We start from the raw sequence: 20,133 nt of genomic DNA, 5'->3' as shown, positions 1-20,133 counted from the left end.
TTCGTATTGAGCTGGAATATAAACTCCTTGCTCTTCTGCAACAAAGAAATTAATTTAAGAGTAAAGCATTTACGCATCATTTGCAGCAAAAAGAATCTATTACAGGGTATGTAGGTCACCTTTCTATAAAATCACAAAAACACCGCATGTGTGGTATTTTTCAGTATTTTTGAAAAGGCGTTATGAGCAGTATTGCGGCTGCCGCACTTGCATAATTCTAGTTGTAAATACAGTTCCTAATATGTTGCAGGTACTTAATCCAATATATCAATGAAAATGCATATAAGACATCTACTTTTATACTCCCAGGCTATAAAGTCGCTTCGCTGGGCACAGCCAGTGCGGGCTCTCTCCTCGGTGACCACCAGCCCCGGCGTAGAGGCCAATCTTTCACCTGCGGCACCCGCTCCAGAACCGGATAAACTATACAGCAAGCTGGAAATTGAGCTGCGTGGTATTGATCCGGCGGTTTTGAAGAGCTACACCTGGTTCGCCACTACCGCTGCCGAGCATTTGGGCATTGAAAAGGGCAATTGGTAAGAGGTAGGCCCCCGTACTCTCAAAAAGAAATCTCTAACATATGTTGTAAATCCTCATGCAGCTGGTCACCTCGCAAGGCGCACCACGAGCGGATGACGCTTCTAAAGTCGGTGCACATCTACAAGAAGCATCGCGTACAGTACGAGGTGCGAACCCACTTCCGCTATATGAACTTTCATAAGCTGACGGGCTCAACGCTGGACACCTTCCTAGAGTACATAGAACGAAATCTGCCCGAGGGCGTTGCGCTGCAGGCTTCCAGGACTGAGCTACAGCAGATCCCAGAGCACTTGCGCCAGCCGCCGGAGCAAGTGTAACAGAAGTCAATTCGAGAGTAGTCCATAGTTATTAAAAGTTCACTATGAGCTTGAGATTAGGCTAATAAACGAACAGAAGCACCAACAATCCGCACGGTAATCGGCCGAACTCGGGCCCCGTTCGCGATTAGCGAAGATAAGTTTTTGTCAAAATATTGAAATAAAAGTCGTATCTTGACACACACGATGGGATCCACTTGAAATGTGAGCAAACAAAATCGGGGCGGGTGCCCGCTGGCAGACCAGTAGCTACTCCAGACCGAACGGAAGCGAATCGATCAGCAGAATGCAGCGGGCACAACTCACTTCACGAGCCCTGCTGGCCATCGCCATCCTCTACGCATGCCTGTCGCCCGCTGTCTGCGTGTACGAGGCGAAGATCTTGTCGTTCCTTGAAGAGTTCCGCATGCGTATGTGCCACCCAATCCCGAATCTGGGTCTGCCCGCTTTGGACCCACTGCAGTTTGGCCCTGTCGCGACAGAACTGAACAACAAATACCTCGTGGAGTAAGCGAAGGCTAGCATATGTCGTAGTTCGCGATATAAATTCTTTGGTTTTTAGCTTCACTGGGTCAATCGACAACTTTCAGTTGCACGGATTGTCCGACTTTGATGTACCTGAACTCAGTTTGACCCCGGTGCCCCGTTTGAAGAACACCATTAACGTTACCCTCCCACTCACGCACTTCGAGTCCTTATACACCGCCAAGGGATCCTTGGCCTACATCCTAAACTTGGCGGGTGATGGCAATGCCGAGTAAGACCAACTTTTTTCAGTTTTAGCATCGAACAAATTTCTAACCATTAACCTACTTTTTTTCAGAACCTCTATTAAAAACTTTTCAATCCTCATTTCGTTCCGATTGAGATCTGTGTCTCCCCTGGCCATATATTCATTAGAGATCGAGCTGGGTTTGGGCGAACTATGGATTAACTTTGATAACCTGGTGGAAGAGGAGCGTATCAATGATTTTTTCCATGCTTTGGTGAACGAATTGGGAGTAGAGCTGCTCGGCGACGTCTGGGATTATGAACAGGGCACAGTTGTCTCTAAAGCCCAAGCGGTGGGTTTACAATCCAGGTTTTCAAAAGCAAAACATTTTCTAACTCAATTTCCATGGATGTCTTACAGGCCGTTAACAAATTCTTGGGACAGTTCACTTTGTCGGAGATTATTCAAATAATAACTGGTGGAGGAAGCGAAGGAGAAAGTGCACCCATATTTGAGGGCGTGGAACCCGATTGCAAGCTTGAAGCTAGTCCGACCAACTAAGACTGACTGTTTAACTCCTTCTAGCCTTATAGAAGCCATTATTTTAAATTAGTTTAATAAATATACATATGTACGTTTTTATAAATCGCGGACCATGGGTAAGCACTGGAAAATATACAATTTATAGACCGTTTGACGTGTTAGCCACGTTTACTATCTATGTGATAAGGACTATTGAACTATCAAAAGCCCATTTGCATTTAAATCCGTCCGTTATCAGCTCCCGTATGTCCGATAGCGCGCTTAACAAAGCCTTTTGTTACCTACAAACACGGAATAGTCGGTATGGGGTCTCGATAAGCGTTATTTTCACAACCGCTTATTGATTTATGGCCACCTTGTCGGATTATAAAAAAAAAGGAGCCACATAATTCCTGAAACTTACTGGGGGCTAATAATTTTGTGACCGTGCAATGCCCAGAAAAATGCCGCTTTATCAATATATGCAACCGACCTATCGGCAATCAAACGTCGAAACCTTTGAAAATGTATAATGTCGAAATATCAGATTGAAATTCTTCAGTTGCCAAGATAATGTATACCACTTGGGCGTTTCCCGCTGTGATAGCAAAAGAACCAAACCACAACGTGTGCTTTTGACCAGATTAAGCTCCCCAATGTTTGATATAAATCGTATAAACCTTGTATTAGAACTACAAACAAGTAATGATAATGTGATGTACTTAGACTTATAGGTGCGGGTCCCAGCCCGGGAAAAGCATGCAGAGATTGCTTGGTAGAGTGGCTTCATTGATCAATCGCTCCACTTGTGCCTCGACATTCGAGTCGCCCAGTGTGCCGGCCTCTCTGCCATCTAGTTTGTTCTGCACAAGAAGCAAAGCTCGCTGGGCAACTAGATTCACTGATTCCTCGCCTGAAATAAATTACCAAATGGCCAAATTATAGAGAAAACTGTACAGGTAGTAAGTAGGTTTGAGCTCACCGGATTGCTGTGATGAGTGGCTGGATTGCTTCTTTTTAAGTACACCCCAAATAAAGAGGGGATCATACAGCAAAACCTCGAGAATGGTGGTAAAAACTGACTTATATCGACGAAGAATGTGCATAGTAGCTTCACAGGATTTGGCAAAGACTCCCTTTGTACCACATATTCCCATTGGTGCCACAAAGTCGCGAGTCAACCGGAAGGGAACGGTCTCTGGTGTCGTCTGGATTTTTCCCTGCTCAAAGGCAATCCCTGAAAAATTAGCACAAACATTGCCAATATAAGCGCACTTATATTCTTTAAAGATGCACCTACCAAAATCGATATGAATGACCTCAGCTGTCTGCTGGTCAATTAGGATATTTTGTGTGTGCCGATCACCCAGTCCAAGAACGTAGCCCACCATTGAGGTGGTGGCCACGCTATTGGTGTAGGCCAACCGCCTCTCAAACCAGACGCCTGGAATCGGGAACTTCTCCAGCAGGAAGTAATGAAAAACGGGTTTAATATTCTCGCATATTCGCTTGTAAATGGCATATCGCGCCTCTTTGGCAAACTTAAGGTGATCCTGCAAATTAGAAAAAAAATATTATAAGAACAATGAAATTATCTTATTTCGAATGAAACGCACAGAGGACAATTTGCGGCACTTGTTGTTATTCCAGTCGTTTGGACGGTATCGCGCATGCGCCCCTCCTTTTCCCTCTACAACCAAATAATGACCCACAGGAACCGAGTTGGTGCACCACTCCAGGATGCCACTCCGCATGGATAGTGGGGTGACCTTATAGGTGCGCAACTTCAGCTTACGCTCGATAAATTCGGAATCCTGGTTGAGCAAATCGTTGACGATGCCGAAAACCTGCTGCATCACGGCATCCTGCCTTAGATCATCCTTTCCCTTGACCAGTTGCGCGCGAATTTTACCATCAGAGCATACGCACATAATTTTAACAGGCGCATTTAACCCTCCACACTGTGTAGTCTCGTTGTTCCACTTGACGACGCCTGAGTGAAGTGAGATTTCGTTATTTAAGGCTTAACTATCAGTATTCGGTTTCTAGACCTACTTATTATATTGTACTCCTTGCTGGGCTTAACAGGCAACTCGAGGGTCGGGCAATGTACGGCATTGAGATTTCGCCAACGCCTCACCTTGTCAAACTGCTTGTTGCGGACGGAATCCGACACTGGCCTGTTATCGTCTGTCTTTCCCTCGTTGGCAAAAGTTATGAGTGCTGTGCAAGAACTCGTCTTAGCCAAGTGATGAAAAACAATGTATGACCGATTCGTTTACCTGGCAGCAGCGATTCCAGCTGCTTGCAGCATTCCCCCGCTGTGGCATTCTTTTCGCATATCATAGCAATAATCTTACGTGCAATTCCTGATCGCTCTGTATTGCTGTTCTCGCCATCCAGGTGGGCAAACACAAGCGGATACAGCTGGTAAAATGTATGATACGGATGATCTGTGCCACATTGAACCAGAAGGTCTGTCAGCCCCTTGAGCAGGCTTGTGTTTTTGGAGTTAAGGCGCGCGGTTAGTTGGTTGGCGGCACAGATGAATTTGTAACTGGGCACTGTAAGGATCTCCTCCTTGATGCACTCCTCGCACTGTTTACTGGTGGCGTTGGTGAACCATAGCGAGATGATGCGATAGATGGCAGCACTGGAAAAGCTGCTATCCAGTCGACAGTACGCCATATAGTTGCGCAACGCCAGGCACAGGTACTCTGTCAGTTTCTCTTCAATCTGATTTAGCTGCCGCTCATCCAAACTAGCGTAACGTTTCATCTGCACGGAGATAATGCGCCGATCTTGGTTCTCGCGCTGTGTCACCTTTTCCGCCGTCTGGCGGTTCTGTTCGATGATATCTAGCAGCGTTTGATACTCCTGCGAATGCCGGTAGTCGTGTAGTTGCTGGTACTCCCGATCAGCATACTTTGCAATCGTTGCATATGCAGCCGTTCGGTGCTTACTGGCGAAGGCATCAAGCTGATGCCAATCGAAGATGTCCCGATACTTTTCGCTCAGCGTCTGGCGGTGCAGCACAAAATCATCAATCAGCTTAAGCGAATTATTGAAGTTGTGAGACTGGACCCAACTCAAAGTCTCAGCATTGCAGTCTAAGAGGAACTCGCCTTGCATCCGGAGTGCAGGAACTCGTTGGACGCAGTACACAAACTCATTATTGTTGGTCACATAGTCCAAAATGGCTTTGGCAATTTGTTGATTGCCCATCTTCAGATTGATTTCGGCATCTTCCAGTAGAACGCTTATCTATAATAGTATGCAATTAATCACATATGTAGAATGGATATAAATTTATATATAATTAAGTAACCTTGGTGGACTCCCTAATATTAGGAAGCTCCCGCAAAGTAGCTGTGTACTTGGCTGCCAGATTAAACTTGCCAGCGCCTTTGCACTCCTCAATTCCCTTCATTAGGTACGTGCTAATGGGATCCTTTTGATAGAACTCGCTCATTCTGCGACTAGCCCTTGTTCCCGCCAGCTTCAGCAATGCAATCTGATGTGCAATCACGTATTCCTTACAAGAAAAATTTCCGTACTTAAGTTCCAATTCCGTTTGCCATTTTTTAAAAATCTTGGTCGTCAAAGCAGGATCCAGTTGAGAGCCAAATTGGATCTGAAGTGTGAGAAAAGCCCAATCAGTAAAGTACATTGCCGAATTCCCAGGACACCATCACCTGGCAAAACTCCTCAGCTTGTTGAAGAGAGCACAGCCATGTCAGGTATTTGTACACACTTTGCAGGCACTCCACGCTGATCTCCATCAGAATGTCGCGCACACAGCTATAGGCCATTTCGATGGCCGACAAGCTGTTCTCTTCCTCCCGCTGGCCGATACTTCTGAGGGCAACGAAGTGATGCCGCTTGAACTCTTGCTCCAGATTAAGTGATGTTCTAACAGTCGTCTGATTTTGCTGATGCTTTGCGTCTGTTAGCGAATCCCACTGCCCAAGGCGCCAAAATATTTCGTAGTCGGGTTCAATGTTCTGGTGCTGCTGGAGTTTGGCAAAAGACCACAAACCATTGCCCTTCATTATGTCTATGCAGAGTTGACCACTGGCCCTGTCCAAGTGGTCCGACTCCAACAAAATGGTAGATAAATTGCTCCCTCGGCCAAGGAAATCTAAACGGGAGCGCATGGGATTGACAAAGCCCGGAATGGCATCTAAGCATCCAATAGATTCATATGCCTGCAATGAACGCATCCTTGACTTAGATAATATTTAGCCATAGGTGTTTCTTACCTTTTTTGCGCAGTCTTGAAAGCATTCGTTGTCCAAGAAATTGGCTTTGCTCTTAGAGCTCTCTGCGCAGGCCCAAAGCTCTAGGTACATTATGCTTAGGAAATAGGCCTGACAGTGATTGCTAGCCATAACCACGTTGCTCAGATTAATGGGGATGGTCCTGTTATAAGGAAAGTACAAAAAGTTAAACACGTATATAATCTAAATGAATATGAATTACCAATTATTAAAGATTCGTATGTACTCGCAAATATGCAGAAACTTCTTAATGGCTCTTTTATTGCGAAAGATTTCCTGGGAGTTCGGTGCCGTCGCACTATTAAAACCTTCGAAAAAGTAATCCAGCATCTGGGACAGACTCTCCACGTGATCTAGGCTGTTTTGCAGTAGTAATTTAATAAAAGGTAGCAGGCAGGTCTTGGCAAACACGAAAGAAGTGGCGGCCAGTTTATCGAATCCTAGCCACCCACACACTTGAAACACTTTTGAGACAAAGGCGCACATCCAAGGCTCGTAGTTTAGGCTTTTCGTTGCTTTAAGTGTTGATAGCCAATCGATGCGACGAATTTGTTTATTAGAGTGCAGAAAAGTCGATGTAGTTGACTTGTCAACGAAGATTCTTAGATTTTTATAGTGTGCTATGAATTAAACATATCGCAAAATTATCTGTATATGATTGCAATTTAAATCTAATTACCCATAATATTAGATCCTGGCTTACTATTAACCACCTGAATGGCTACGGACACAAGACCCTCGTGAGTTTTGGGATCGAATTGGAATAAGGATGTATCCAAAATCTGGCAGACAACTCCAAGGAAGTCTTCCATGGGCTCAGCATTTGACTGCATTAAAAGGAGACAATGTAAAAGTGGCGATCGTGAAGTTGTTAACTTACCTTTTCAAGCGATTCAAAATCGGTCTGAAAATAGTACGAAACTGTGGATATTTTCAGCGGTCCAATTTGAGCCAAGCACTTTAGGGAATCAATGCTGATTGTCTTACTATGCGCGTCCCGTGTCATCTGAATGAGCTTGTTAATTACCCCAAACAACAGTTTTTCATGCTCTTGCACTTTGTCCTTGTGCTCGGCAATCTGTAAAAAATTTTTTAATTTTTTTATAGTTTTCAAAATATTAACTTAAAAATTAAACTTACATATGTTCTCAGATCGCGCAATCTCTCTGGCGTTGGACTTAACAGAAATGAGCGCAAATAGTTGGCGACATCAGCCCTGTCCATATTGGGTTGACCGGACTTGCAATCCTCTCGCAGAGGTTTAAGAAACTCACAGTCCGTGGTCTCTTCCAAAAAGGAATTTAGGTTGATCTGGTCTTTCTTTGATTGCAAAATTTGCATTACGATTGATATGGTCTTTTCTCTAACTTCTTTCGCTTCGCAGGTAAGTCGAAAATTGCTTAACAGCTTAGCTATATCGCCGAAATGGTTTTGGAAATCATCCAAGCTGAAGCTGGATTTGCTTAGCAAAAGTTCTAGAAATGTCAGAGCAGCCATTTTGACGCGAATGAACTTGGCTGAAATAAGACTGCGTTAGGTAATGCTTAAGTTTCTCTGCATTTTTATTCAACTTACTATGGATCAAAAACCGAACCACAAAAAACCAAATGTCGCGAACAAAGAAGGAGCACTGGGTAACTATGGTTTCATTTTTTTTGGCCGCATCATAGACAGCATCTGCAACTTCACAATACAGGAAAAACTCATGCAACGCCTGACTAGAAAAAGAGGCTGAATAGCAGTTGGTCTTTAAGCGTCCAAAAACATCGACCAACACACGAGAATGTTTGGTTTGAAGTGTGCTCATAGATTGGATCCGACTGTCCACCGAAGTCCTCATTTCAGGGTCCTAAATGAACAAGAGTTAGACGACACATCCGAAATGGCTAACCAGATACCTACAATGTGAAAGTTAAGACACCTGAAAAGCGACTCTCCAGTCAGACTATACCAGCTGGGTGTTCTGTTGCACGGCGCAAAGGAACCAAACAATCTCAGCATTTCCTGCGGATCGTGCAGCAAGCTTATCACATAACACAGGATATCCACATCAAGATCTACATCTGTGGCATTCAGTTGAGAGTAACTGAGGTTTTCCGACAATATCTGGAGATGTTCCTTAAAGTTCTGGCCTTCGCTTTCGCTGCACAAGCTGTTTTTGATCAGTAAAAATGCAGCCACTATCGGAAGGGCCAGCTAAGGTATAAAACTTGTTATTTAGTTATAAACAAACTTCTTTCGGATTTACCTCCTCGCTGATGGATGTACTGCATCGTTCTATATCCTCTGTTTTCCCATATAGAAAGGTATAAGCCATGATTTCACTAGCATGGGCTTTGCGAAATTCACTCTTCGTTGGGTAACACAAAAAATAGGGAAACCTTATAAAGAGTGAGATGTAAATCCAACATTCTTTGGACTTCTTAAATTATCTTACTTGGAAATGGGCCAGCGCTTGGAGCTCCAGTGGTGAAGAAGAACGCCCGAAAATGGTCGGATAAGATCACGTACTGTTTGTCCATGACAGGAAGCCATACTCTGCAGAGAAATAAACTCCCCTGGAATCGGATGTAATCGCGTAACTGAAACTAGTATTACGGAGCTTACTCACTTTCAGTTAGCCTGCGCAGGGCACAGTGATACAGCAGCTCCTTTAGTGCTATCTCTTGGTGGAATGAGCTGCGCAGAAATATGGCAATGAGCATTTGTACGATTAACGCATTGCTGTTTTGAATGGCATCCTCGTTGTTGTACTAAATATCAAATAGAAATTAATGTGTAGCTAGGCATCAGGACTTGCAATTACCGACCGTCAGTTTCTTAAACTCAATGCTCTCGTACAGCTCCTGGCAGAAATCCCAGTGTGTCTGAGAATGACCGATGGCATCGCTGGTGACGCAATTAGATTCGAGTAGAATAGTGAATGTAAAGAGTGTGGCAAAGCGGACTTCCAAAGTGGGCATGGTGATGAATTTCGCAGTGGACTTGCATATCACAGCAAAGTTCTCGAGAAGGTAAATGTCCGGACACCGCTGAGCAATCAATCCCACGCAACGCACAATTTTCGCTGTTAAATGTGATGTGTAGGACTTCTTAATAGCAATCCTTAAAAGGGAGTTAAGGGCCATGAGCATGTCGTCCAAATGATTTTCTTTATTCCATACGAAGTGAAAAATCGCTGGAATAAAATTAATTAATTGTATTGTGTCACTTGTTTGATTTTATATCAGCTCACTGGGCATTTGTTGAACCACTTTATCCATCATTTCCGCATCCTGGTGATGGTGCTGAAAAAGGCTCTTCAATTTGCTCACTAGCCAAGTGCTAGATGCTTCAGAAATGGTTTGGCAGCTGCATAGCATCTTAAAGAGTTCTTCAAATTACTTCTGTTTTGGTTACGACATCACTCTTACCTTGGTCACAATAAGCACATCCTGTGGATGCCAACGTATCGTTACCTTTGCTATGTGCTCGAATGCTTCATCCCGGTGCGAACTGTACGCACAAAGGCCAGCCAAAATATTAAGGCACAGACGCGTTATCGTTCCATGATCAGCATCCACAAATCGCTCCCTCTGCATGGCTAAAATATTTAAGTCTTCAATTATTAAAGCCATAAAATAATACAAAACTTCATTACAATGCAACTTAAGGGCAGCGCCAACAAATTCCACCAACATTTCTATGGGTTGCCTCTCCAAATAATTACGCAAGACTGAATTCGTCCTAAATACATCAAGTACATAGATTTCTAGGCGTAAAATCTCCGGTAAATCGCTCTTATCTAGTATCTCAGAGCCGTTCGCCTTGAGCTGGAACTGAATTGGGCATTAAAAGACGAGGTTCTAAAATGTTATCCATTTTGCACCCACCTCAATGTGGCTGAGATATAGGCCAATTCTTTTTATCAGAGGGCAACCAGTGAAGGTATCTGCATCGAAAACCTTGTAATGCAAAAGCCTTTCTAGTGTACAGATCAACTTCAATAGACTATTCAGGTTTTTTAGTATTGCTGCGGGGTTGTTCTCCTTTGCGATCTCAAAGTTGAGGCCCCGCATTAGGCATTCATAATTGGATTGAATCAAACAATTCTTAATTTCGCTCTGAACTTGAGTGATTGACTCAAACGGAATGGCGTAGTCCTTGTCAAAGCAAATAAGCTGCTCGTTGTATTTATAGGCCAAAAGATTGCGTTCGGTGGGAGCCAGGATATGCTCTCGTCGAGAGATCTGCTGCAATTGCTGCACATCCAAAAAGTTTATAATGCTGATTGCAAAAGTATCAGCCTGTAGCTGAGCATCAATACTCTCAATATTGTGTATCATCTGGGCGGCGATGAATCTATCCGCACTACCGTAGGCCCAAGCTATGATAGGTTCTAAATCAGCGGACGCTTTGTCCTGACCAAATTTCTCAGCATGAATAAAGATCTCGCGAATTGTCTCTAAGCACTCGTTGCGTTTTAACATCTCAGTTGAGATTATATTGTTAAGCAGCGTGCTGGACATCTTTTGATTCAGTTTATTGTGTCTGATCAGCATCTGCAGCACCAATTGCTTTTCCTTGATCTCGTCACTGTTTATGGTCGTCTCTGAAATGAGCTGGTTTGCCATCTGACTCCAAAGATCGCCCAGATAATCTTCCCGAATAGATTTCGACTGCAAAAGCTCCTGTTCTTTGGTCAAAAGAATAGCCAGGCATAACCTAAGACTCCGGAGATTTCTCGCATTGCCGTACATTTGCATTATTTCCGCCACGGTGGTTAGCGCCATCTGGTAGTTGGCCACATTTAGGATCACGCTGCTCAGCTGAAGTATCTCAGTGAAGATCGCAAGCCACACGTCATTAAAGGTGTTTTCCTTTTTGTCGATCAGGGTAAATATAGTTTCCATTTTATCAGCAAGTTTCGGGATTTTTTTCGGCGCATCCCCTTCTCCATTTTCATCAATCTTTTTCGTCTCCAAGTGCCACAGCACCTGCAAATAAATATATATATTTTAAGTGAACTATAATTAATATTACTAGCTCATGCAGCTCACTATATACATAACCAGGGCAGACATCTTGATGAAGGGGTCGGAGAATTTGTTATTGCTCAGTTGTGCATTCTTACAGCGAGCCCAGGAATTCTTACGGATTTCTACATGGACAATAGTTTTGAGCCGCAGTAGAGTTTGCGGCCACTTCTCATGAACCGGCACACCAAGAGTATTAAAGTCAGACTTATCCATTTTAAGGTACATTGAATGGAGCGACTTTGAAACGCATTGAAAAAACAGATTTCTGGTGTCGTCCCGGAAGGCATCCTCCTCATGGTACTCGCATAGTTTGGGTACAATCTCTTGCATGTGAACGTTCAATTGGTGGTTGTAGTTGACAGCGAGCTGGAAGATTGTTGCAAAGTATATATTATGATCTAAATATATCTTCAGAGTCTTACCTCTGCTGCAAATATCAAGTAAACGCGAACAATCTCAGTTTTTCTGGCTCCAAATGCGGAGAGCGCAAAGCTGCTGAGCTCCGGCAGATATGCCACAAGATCCACATGCAGCTGAACCCGGTCCTTGGCCAAAGTGACGGTTTTTGTGATGCATTTCAGTATTCTGGTTCGCAGAGCCTCCTCCATATCGACATTCAGTTCAAAAAGGTAGGACAGAATCCCTATAATGCAGTGGTACAGTAATAGTCACTTCTTGACCACGAAATCACTTACTGCTGTATTCGTTAATTTTCAGGTCGCGCACATAGCTGTCCGATGAGTAAATGCCCTTTTCTAGTAGACTCAGAATGCGGTCACCAAAGTATTTGACCACCACTCGCATCTTGATCCCATCCTCGAATGCACCGAAGATGCTTGTCTTAGCCAGAAAGTGTCCATTTCCGGCGGCCTGTTTCCCCGCTGCAAAACATATATTAGCTTTAAGAACGAGTTGAAGTGTTTGGGAGTTACCTTCCAAGTTGAACTGTGTGATCTTCTCGAGGACATTATCGTACAGGTAGTTTTTTCCCGCCAGCGTCTTGAATACTTTCTCGTTTGCCTCCTCAAGATTTGCAGCTTGCTGTAATAAGGGCAAACCTTATTGATCGAACTGATTGTTTAAATATTAAGGCTAAGAACCTTAAAAAGAGCCTCCTTCGAGGCATCAAAGATTGTGGTCCAGGATAGATCAGAAGTTTTGCTAAGAAACAACTTATCAAAATCCTCTCGGCAGCTTGAGAGCTTTTCATCCAGCTGCTGGATGCCCTTGTTACGGCTGGCTGCCTTTCCCGATTGAAGGTCCCCGAGGATGCGCTGGATTTCATTTAAAAGTGCACTCATCCTAGCTGCCCGGCATCACCTGTTGTCACTGGAAGCCCTAATCCAATAGTTATTAAACTAAACATCAACTTATCTCTCAAATTGTACTTAGAGTAACCTTTCCGAGAGCGCCAAAAAATACCGAGGCTAATATGAACAGTGAAAGCATCTAAACTTTGCTGTTAAGTATCCTGTCCGATGAACAATCAATAACATATTGATAACGCCTAGATTTTACAAGTATATTCATCAACTTAGGAATAGTAAATTCTGTATTCACTAAAATTAGCAACATTTGAAAATTGGAGATAATTCTTTTGGCCGAAATCACTTTACAGTGGACTTTACAGTTTTGGTGGAACGTTTTGCATCAATATTTCCAGACGTCTGTGTGGAAAAGTTATTAGGGTGAACATATATACAATGGTTTTGCTGTTGCACTTATGGGAAATTAGCACCAAAGTCATTTCAAAGTCTGGTAACACTTGGGCTAGTATATAAAAGGCTTTCCCAAATTTTTTACGGGTGTAATTCAGAGAAAACGCCAGCCAGTTTGATCGAAGGTGCGGCAGATTAAAAGTGAAGTAGCAATTAAACGGTTATATTTTAGTACTTTCTAAGAAACAACACACAAGGTAAGCGTTTATTTACATTCTCTTATTTATTTTGTTGTAAGAAGCGCGCTCAACTTGATTTAATTTGCCGGAAAAGAATGTAGAAGCCAACCACGTGTTTTTCGTTGCCCTTTACTATTTAATCAATACCCGCATAGTAGGCAAAGTTTCTCGAACTTTCGACCCCCAGTGAGTAACACTTCAATGCACACTCACATACATAATTGCATAGGTGCATTTACGAGTACCTCTCATATGCAGTGGAAGGGTAATTAGGCAAATGAACATTCTAGAAACTTTGGAAAGTCTGACTAATTGCATATTGACGCTTAAATGCTTGATTACGCTTATCTGGAATATTCCACTGGAAAATGTGCCGCTTCACACTAACACTGCAGCCACAGACGCCTTTCGTCTGTGTGTATATGTGTGTGTGTCTGAGAGAAAACTTGCGTCATCCGTTGCGGGGTCTTGACATTGTTTTACTGATTTATTTTTTCTGTTTCCAATAAATCAATGTCCAAATTACTCATTGTAATTGCTCATTTATTTGGAGTGCCATTGCACTTCGGTTGGAATATTCCAGTTTCGAAAAAATGTGCGGCTTCCCCACTCAAACACACACATGCGTGCATGTGCTGGAATAATTAATTATTTCGTTGTTCTATAGAAACATGTTAGTTTCACACCCAAACAGCCGACAACCATAAACAATATTTAAAAATAGAACTAAGATTCATAAGTTTATACTTTATGCGGGTTTCTATAAAATATACTTAGCTAAAACACGTTGCCAACCGGCATCCAAAGTGCGGGCACGTGTGTGTTTGTGAGCGGGTAAAACTAACACACGCAAAGCGGCCCTCGACACTGTGGTTGTCCCTTTCGCACGCACCGCACGAATCACCCTCCAAAATGACCTGGCTTCAGCAGCGTGGTTTTTATATGTACATACGCATGTGTGTGTGTGCTGGCGCGCGTGTTTGCGTTTTTAGCATTCCAGAATTTTCGCCTTTGTCCATGCGGTTTCTTCACTTTTTTGCGCACTTTGCAGAAAAAGGTGGCAGCTGCTCGGCCGCCATTTATAATTCTCTTCGATCCAGCATTGATCTTGCTACCTACTAGCCATTTTTATGAATCGGTTGGCATTAGTCATTGTTCGTGATTCGGCGACTTTGGCAAGCCGTTTTAGATAAACATGCGGCATAAATGGCACGATGAAAACGAAATGTTTGCTGTAAAAGGCGAAATAAGATGGCGTTTTCACTAGGAAATCGAAATGTGTTCTGCTTTTGCCTTGGTTGTTATGGGAATGCATTCAGCAACCCCCAAATACACGCGGGGAAAAATAGAACAATCAATACTTAATCAGATTCAAAGGTTTCTGTACTTTATATTTCTATACCACTTTGCCATCTCAGCAAACGTTGAATTTTCCATCTATAACAATTGTAGTATCTCAGTATCACTTCACTGGCAATCTTTGTATCGTTTTGAGCACAGTTTTATATTTTTTTTTTGTACATATATAAGTCGAGAAAAGGAAAAAACAAATTGAAACTTACCATTGTAATCGATTTTCCAGATGTCTAAAGCTCCTGCTGTTGGTATTGATTTGGGCACCACCTACTCGTGCGTGGGCGTGTTCCAGCATGGCAAGGTCGAGATCATCGCCAACGACCAGGGTAATCGTACCACTCCATCCTATGTTGCCTTCACCGATACGGAGCGTCTGATCGGAGACGCCGCCAAGAACCAGGTGGCGATGAACCCGACCCAGACGATCTTCGACGCCAAGCGTTTGATTGGTCGCAAGTTCGATGACGCCGCTGTGCAGTCGGACATGAAGCACTGGCCCTTCGAGGTGGTCAGCGCCGATGGCAAGCCCAAGATTGAGGTGACCTACAAGGACGAGAAGAAGACCTTCTTCCCCGAGGAGATCTCCTCGATGGTGCTCACCAAGATGAAGGAGACCGCCGAGGCCTATCTGGGCAAGACTGTGACCAACGCTGTCATCACCGTGCCGGCCTACTTCAACGACTCTCAGCGTCAGGCGACCAAGGACGCCGGCACCATCGCTGGTCTGAACGTGCTGCGTATCATCAACGAGCCCACAGCCGCTGCTATTGCTTACGGTCTGGACAAGAAGGCTGTTGGAGAGCGCAACGTGCTCATCTTCGATCTGGGCGGCGGCACCTTTGATGTGTCCATCCTGTCGATCGATGACGGTATCTTTGAGGTCAAGTCCACGGCCGGAGACACGCATCTGGGTGGTGAGGACTTCGACAACCGTCTGGTCACCCACTTCGTGCAGGAATTCAAGCGCAAGCACAAGAAGGATCTGACCACCAACAAGCGTGCTCTGCGTCGTCTGCGCACCGCTTGCGAGCGTGCAAAGCGTACCCTTTCGTCCTCCACCCAGGCCAGCATTGAGATCGACTCTCTGTTCGAGGGTACCGACTTCTACACCTCGATTACTCGTGCCCGTTTCGAGGAGTTGAACGCTGATCTGTTCCGCAGCACCATGGACCCCGTGGAGAAGGCTCTGCGTGACGCCAAGCTGGACAAGTCGGTCATCCACGATATTGTTCTGGTCGGTGGCTCCACCCGTATCCCCAAGGTCCAGCGCCTGCTGCAGGATCTGTTCAACGGCAAGGAGCTGAACAAGTCGATCAATCCCGATGAGGCTGTGGCCTACGGTGCTGCCGTCCAGGCCGCCATTCTGCACGGCGACAAGTCGCAGGAGGTGCAGGATCTGCTGCTGCTCGATGTGACCCCTCTGTCTCTGGGTATCGAAACCGCTGGCGGTGTGATGAGCGTGCTGATCAAGCGTAACACCACCATCCCGACCAAGCAGACCCAGACCTTCACCACCTACTCGGACAACCAGCCCGGTGTGCTGATCCAGGTGTACGAGGGCGAGCGCGCCATGACCAAGGACAACAACCTGCTCGGCAAGTTCGAGCTTTCGGGCATTCCCCCCGCACCTCGTGGTGTGCCCCAGATCGAGGTTACCTTCGACATCGATGCCAACGGTATCCTCAACGTGACTGCCCTGGAGCGTTCGACCAACAAGGAGAACAAGATCACCATCACCAACGACAAGGGTCGTCTCTCCAAGGAGGACATCGAGCGCATGGTCAACGAGGCCGAGAAGTACCGCAACGAGGATGAGAAGCAGAAGGAGACCATTGCCGCCAAGAACGGCCTCGAGTCGTACTGCTTCAACATGAAGGCCACCCTCGACGAGGACAACCTGAAGACCAAGATCTCGGACTCTGACCGCACCACCATCCTGGACAAGTGCAACGAGACCATCAAGTGGCTGGATGCCAACCAGCTGGCTGACAAGGAGGAGTACGAGCACCGCCAGAAGGAACTGGAGGGTGTGTGCAACCCAATCATCACCAAGCTGTACCAGAGCGCCGGTGGTGCTCCCGGTGGCATGCCCGGCGGTCCCGGAGGTATGCCCGGAGCTGCTGGAGCCGCTGGCGCTGCCGGAGCCGGCGGTGCTGGCCCCACCATCGAGGAGGTCGACTAAACCATTCACCCACACCTCAATGCAACCATACAGTAACAGTTCTCCAAACAATTTACCAACCAAACACAGTAGAAGAGTTGCTTAAACAAACTTGGATTCTAAATTAGAAACTCGCCAAACATTAAACAAAACTGAACACCCTCAAACTACAAACGGGTAAAACGACAACTGCTCCCGTAGTTCATTTATATAAATTATAAATTCATACTAGAACAAAACCAAACACACTGCTCCATAATAGTATATATTATATTATTGTCATCGATCGATCATCCAAACAATATTTGCTTGTACTTGAATTCAATAAATAAATTTGAGAATTGCAAAAGCTGGTGTTTTACTGCGCATTTGAATTTATTTCAGCTTTAAAGGAACTTGGTGAAATATATTAATTTTATCAGCTGTGCCGTTTTGTGGTCATATAGGACAGCATGTGTACAATATCTTGATTCCTGCCTACATATGTATGTGCGTGGTAACCCTTATTTAAGTAGTAGCTGATAAGGAGTGATAAGGGGGCATTGTTTCTAGAACTAAATTGGGTTTGTTTGATATAATAAGATTGGAATTGCCTTCGCTAACAAGTCTACTAATCCTATCAACGAAAAACAAATACAGTTTGCTTGTATAATTATTTTGAAGAAATATAATTACTTTTTTATTTTGTTGAATTCCGTTTGCGATCTCTGTGTTTGAGCATGCAGCTATAAAGTTAAGGGGCAGCCACACCCACCATTCTGGATTAATCTTTACGTAGTAAATAGACAATTAGTCACTCCATTAAAGAACCATCTAGACTGTTTTATCCGAATCAAACTGACGTGGCAGAAACATCTAGAGGCTTAAGTAAACATTTTGAGCGGCCAGATTTCATCAGATTTTACTGTTGGGTCATTGAAATCTCTTAAAATTTGTGACTTCAGTTATTAGAAAGGTCTAATCAACCCAGGCAAAGTTGGGATCCTTTTCCGGCTTTTGAGGTAGGTTCACAGAACCTATCACCGGTAACTCGCTGTTGTTGGATCGGTACAGGCCACCACTGATGCTCCTCCGGGCTGGGTTTCGACGGCTGAAGACGTTGCCCGCCGTCTTGGACTTAAAGTTGATGTCGGAGGGCGTCTGACCGGCGTCCATTTTTAGGTTGGCTCGCGGACCACTCACCTGCTCCAGGTAGGATTGCCACTGCTGCAATTTGTCCTCTGCCGCTCGCAGCTGATCTATGCTGCGCTCGTGGCCAGGATTGATGCCGATGGGCTGGATGCCGGCGATTTCCTTAAGGTCCACCTTAATGGGCGCCAAAGCTGAAATGGCTCGCGATAAACCGATTTGTGAGTGCCGAATCCGGTGCTCGGTTAGATCGGCGCCCAGCAGCTCCTCGTGTGGATCCATGCGAATGGGTATAATCTTGTTGATCACATACAGCAGCAGGAAGGTGGAGCAGATGCCCCAACAGACCAAGCAGAATGCCGAGAGCGTCTGAATGCCCAGCAGATACCAGTCGCCGCCCTTGAACAGACCACTGCGTCCGTTGGTCGTGTCCAGGGGAACAGGATTATCCGCAAACAGTCCCACGGCAATAACGCCCCAGATGCCGCAAACTCCGTGCACCGCACTGGCTCCCACCGGATCATCCACGCCCATGCGATCAAAAAGCGGCATGGCTAGCACGCAGAACAGCGAGCCAATGGCTCCGATAACGAGGGCTTCCCAGGCGCGGTACAGGAAACAGCCGGCCGTTATGGACACCAGGGAGCCGAGCACTCCATTGATCAGATCCATGATGTCCATGCCGCCTCCATGGCGCCAAAAGGAATAGCTATGAAAACACATAAAACCACACGAAGTTATGTTGCCGCTCATTCTAAAGGGATTTGATTTTACTTACATAGAGCTGGTGAACCCGCCTCCGAAAGATCCCATCATGGTCATAACGGCGGCTCGAGCAGCGTACTGCCACTTAGCCCCACTGACGCCATAGGTGCTGCCCGAATTGAAGGCCAGCCAGCCCCACCAGAGCACAAACAGACCCATACACGCGTTGACAGGATTGCCCAATGGCAGCGGGTCATATCCCTCGGAGTAACGACCCAGCCTAGGGCCCAACATGGCGGCCGAGGCGAAGGCGGATGCGCCTCCAATCAGATGCACTGGTCCACTGCCGGCGATATCCACAGCGCCTAGTTTGTTGAGGAATCCATGCTCTCCCCACACCCAACCAGCGGGGATGCAGTACACAACGGTGTTCAGGAAGGAGAACAGGCAGTATGCCTTGAAGTTGCAACTGGAAGGATATACAACAAGTTGGTGTGTCAACTCCAGATGCACTATGGTTACCCACCGTTCAGCCATGGCGCCGCTGACTATAGTTGTCGCCGTGGTGGCAAACGAGAGTTGGAACAGGAAGGCGGCAAAGATCTGTCCCATCAGGGCATCGCCCACCGGCGGATCCAGCATGAAGTCTCCAATGGCGATGAATGGATTGGAGAGTGGGCCGCGGCCGAAGCTCATTCCATAGCCAAAGAGCCAGTAAGTAAATCCGCCCAGAACGATGTCAATCACGTTCTTCATCATGATGTTCACCTCGTTCTTGATGCTCACACAACCGGACTCCAGCATACCGAATCCCGTTTGCATGGTGAAGATGATGAAGGAGGAGGTGAGGACCCAGTTGGTGTCCTCCACGGAGAGGTCATACAGACCGGGAATCACATAGTTGCTGTGATTCCTCGGAGCTCCCACTGTGCCGTTGTTCATGTCCGTTTGGCTTGTCGGGCGATTGAAAACTGCCAAAACAGATAGGAAATCGGGTGGCGAATACAAATACCTTTGAACATGAATGTTAAAAATTACCCGCATTTGATTTAAATGCAACTTAATCGTCGTTCAGCAATCGTAGATTATTCACTATGCGTGTTTTTTGCGACCCCACTAATCTGTTGTTGGTTGCTTGCGGCCCTTAAAGTTTTAAACTTGACACTGGGTGGCATGCACCGCGTGCATTGTGCAAATTTAATGAGCGTATTTCGAGTGAATTGAATGTAACTATCAGTGGAACGCGTCAATAAATTAAAATCTATTTTAAACTCGAGAAGTTTTAGTTGATTTCCAAGACGTCTGAAGTCATTTTCAGCGGTTGTCCGACAAACATCGCTTAGTTTTGGGATTTTATAACGTCTATAGTCCTTATATACTAGAGTCATTACTGATAGATTAAATCATCTTACTGTGCACTGCTTATTACATTAAGATTGAATTTAAGTAACCTAACCGCTAACACAAAGTTTATTCCTGAAAGGTATGCTACACTAA

The 20,133-nt window shown here is 45.2% G+C and overlaps 5 protein-coding genes across 8 annotated transcripts; 3 read left to right on the top strand and 2 right to left on the bottom strand.

Moving 5' to 3' along the window:
- The first annotated feature begins 164 nt into the window (after window positions 1-164).
- Window positions 165-1,060, top strand: LOC6537224 (28S ribosomal protein S10, mitochondrial). Of its 2 annotated transcripts, XM_002097746.4 has the most exons (3): window positions 165-250; window positions 310-536; window positions 602-1,060. In XM_002097746.4, exons 1-3 carry the CDS (start codon window positions 242-244, stop codon window positions 855-857), a joined length of 492 nt encoding a protein of 163 aa, XP_002097782.1. In that variant the 5' UTR covers window positions 165-241; the 3' UTR covers window positions 858-1,060. The 2 variants fall into 2 exon arrangements, with proteins under 2 accessions (XP_002097782.1, XP_039231260.1); XM_039375326.2 differs by lacking the exon at window positions 165-250 and having other exon boundaries at window positions 271-536.
- Window positions 1,061-1,129: 69 nt separating this feature from the next.
- Window positions 1,130-2,263, top strand: LOC6537223. Its single transcript, XM_002097745.4, has 4 exons — window positions 1,130-1,364; window positions 1,420-1,614; window positions 1,681-1,921; window positions 1,990-2,263. The coding sequence occupies exons 1-4, from the start codon at window positions 1,144-1,146 to the stop codon at window positions 2,128-2,130; spliced, it is 798 nt and encodes a 265-aa protein (XP_002097781.1). The 5' UTR covers window positions 1,130-1,143; the 3' UTR covers window positions 2,131-2,263.
- Window positions 2,264-2,750: 487 nt separating this feature from the next.
- Window positions 2,751-12,783, bottom strand: LOC6537222 (serine/threonine-protein kinase ATM). 3 transcript variants are annotated; one of them, XM_002097744.3, is made up of 28 exons: window positions 12,490-12,783; window positions 12,322-12,430; window positions 12,085-12,270; window positions 11,812-12,032; window positions 11,411-11,755; window positions 10,244-11,347; window positions 10,012-10,189; window positions 9,785-9,954; window positions 9,607-9,733; window positions 9,182-9,549; window positions 8,983-9,124; window positions 8,809-8,929; window positions 8,620-8,752; window positions 8,274-8,567; window positions 7,947-8,220; window positions 7,512-7,888; window positions 7,252-7,449; window positions 7,051-7,198; window positions 6,574-6,991; window positions 6,354-6,513; window positions 5,787-6,299; window positions 5,420-5,725; window positions 4,374-5,355; window positions 4,147-4,314; window positions 3,708-4,084; window positions 3,392-3,644; window positions 3,074-3,328; window positions 2,751-3,004 (listed from the first exon to the last, which is right to left on the bottom strand). In XM_002097744.3, exons 1-28 carry the CDS (start codon window positions 12,688-12,690, stop codon window positions 2,820-2,822), a joined length of 8,313 nt encoding a protein of 2,770 aa, XP_002097780.2. In that variant the 5' UTR covers window positions 12,691-12,783; the 3' UTR covers window positions 2,751-2,819. The 3 variants fall into 3 exon arrangements, with proteins under 3 accessions (XP_002097780.2, XP_039231250.1, XP_039231251.1); XM_039375316.1 differs by lacking the exons at window positions 10,012-10,189; window positions 10,244-11,347; window positions 11,411-11,755; ... (2 more) ...; window positions 12,322-12,430; window positions 12,490-12,783 and having other exon boundaries at window positions 9,607-9,722; window positions 9,785-9,911; XM_039375317.1 differs by lacking the exons at window positions 8,274-8,567; window positions 8,620-8,752; window positions 8,809-8,929; ... (9 more) ...; window positions 12,322-12,430; window positions 12,490-12,783 and having other exon boundaries at window positions 7,512-7,899; window positions 7,947-8,081.
- A 366-nt stretch (window positions 12,784-13,149) lies between these two features.
- On the top strand, window positions 13,150-17,152 carry LOC6537221 (heat shock 70 kDa protein cognate 4). Its single transcript, XM_002097743.3, has 2 exons — window positions 13,150-13,304; window positions 14,869-17,152. Exon 2 carries the CDS (start codon window positions 14,869-14,871, stop codon window positions 16,822-16,824), a length of 1,956 nt encoding a protein of 651 aa, XP_002097779.1. The 5' UTR covers window positions 13,150-13,304; the 3' UTR covers window positions 16,825-17,152.
- On the bottom strand, window positions 16,891-19,861 carry LOC6537220 (putative ammonium transporter 2). Its single transcript, XM_002097742.4, has 3 exons — window positions 19,163-19,861; window positions 18,710-19,105; window positions 16,891-18,640 (listed from the first exon to the last, which is right to left on the bottom strand). Exons 1-3 carry the CDS (start codon window positions 19,678-19,680, stop codon window positions 17,761-17,763), a joined length of 1,794 nt encoding a protein of 597 aa, XP_002097778.2. The 5' UTR covers window positions 19,681-19,861; the 3' UTR covers window positions 16,891-17,760.
- Window positions 19,862-20,133: the final 272 nt, after the last annotated feature.

The sequence above is a fragment of the Drosophila yakuba genome, chromosome 3R, assembly GCF_016746365.2.
Source record: "Drosophila yakuba strain Tai18E2 chromosome 3R, Prin_Dyak_Tai18E2_2.1, whole genome shotgun sequence".
Classification (NCBI taxonomy): Eukaryota; Metazoa; Arthropoda; class Insecta; order Diptera; family Drosophilidae; genus Drosophila; species Drosophila yakuba.
Note: the sequence above shows the minus strand (reverse complement) of the source record. Positions and strands in the feature narration are given on the sequence as shown.

Excerpts from the sequence above, each read along its gene's own strand:
- LOC6537222 (XM_002097744.3), bottom strand. The coding sequence starts at position 12,690 with ATGAGTGCACTTTTAAATGAAATCCAGCGCATCCTCGGGGACCTTCAA. Across the intron at positions 11,348-11,410 it reads CTGCCCTGGTTATGTATATA|GTGCTGTGGCACTTGGAGAC; the intron begins GTGAGCTGCATG and ends ATTTATTTGCAG. Across the intron at positions 7,199-7,251 it reads ATTTTGAATCGCTTGAAAAG|TCAAATGCTGAGCCCATGGA; the intron begins GTAAGTTAACAA and ends CTTTTAATGCAG.
- LOC6537220 (XM_002097742.4), bottom strand. The coding sequence starts at position 19,680 with ATGCGGGTAATTTTTAACATTCATGTTCAAAGGTATTTGTATTCGCCA. Across the intron at positions 19,106-19,162 it reads AGCGGCGCCATGGCTGAACG|TTGCAACTTCAAGGCATACT; the intron begins GTGGGTAACCAT and ends ATATCCTTCCAG. Across the intron at positions 18,641-18,709 it reads GGCGGGTTCACCAGCTCTAT|CTATTCCTTTTGGCGCCATG; the intron begins GTAAGTAAAATC and ends GTGTTTTCATAG.
- LOC6537224 (XM_039375326.2), top strand. The coding sequence starts at position 271 with ATGAAAATGCATATAAGACATCTACTTTTATACTCCCAGGCTATAAAG. Across the intron at positions 537-601 it reads GGCATTGAAAAGGGCAATTG|CTGGTCACCTCGCAAGGCGC; the intron begins GTAAGAGGTAGG and ends ATCCTCATGCAG.
- LOC6537221 (XM_002097743.3), top strand. The coding sequence starts at position 14,869 with ATGTCTAAAGCTCCTGCTGTTGGTATTGATTTGGGCACCACCTACTCG.
- LOC6537223 (XM_002097745.4), top strand. The coding sequence starts at position 1,144 with ATGCAGCGGGCACAACTCACTTCACGAGCCCTGCTGGCCATCGCCATC. Across the intron at positions 1,365-1,419 it reads AACAACAAATACCTCGTGGA|CTTCACTGGGTCAATCGACA; the intron begins GTAAGCGAAGGC and ends TTTGGTTTTTAG. Across the intron at positions 1,615-1,680 it reads GCGGGTGATGGCAATGCCGA|AACCTCTATTAAAAACTTTT; the intron begins GTAAGACCAACT and ends ACTTTTTTTCAG.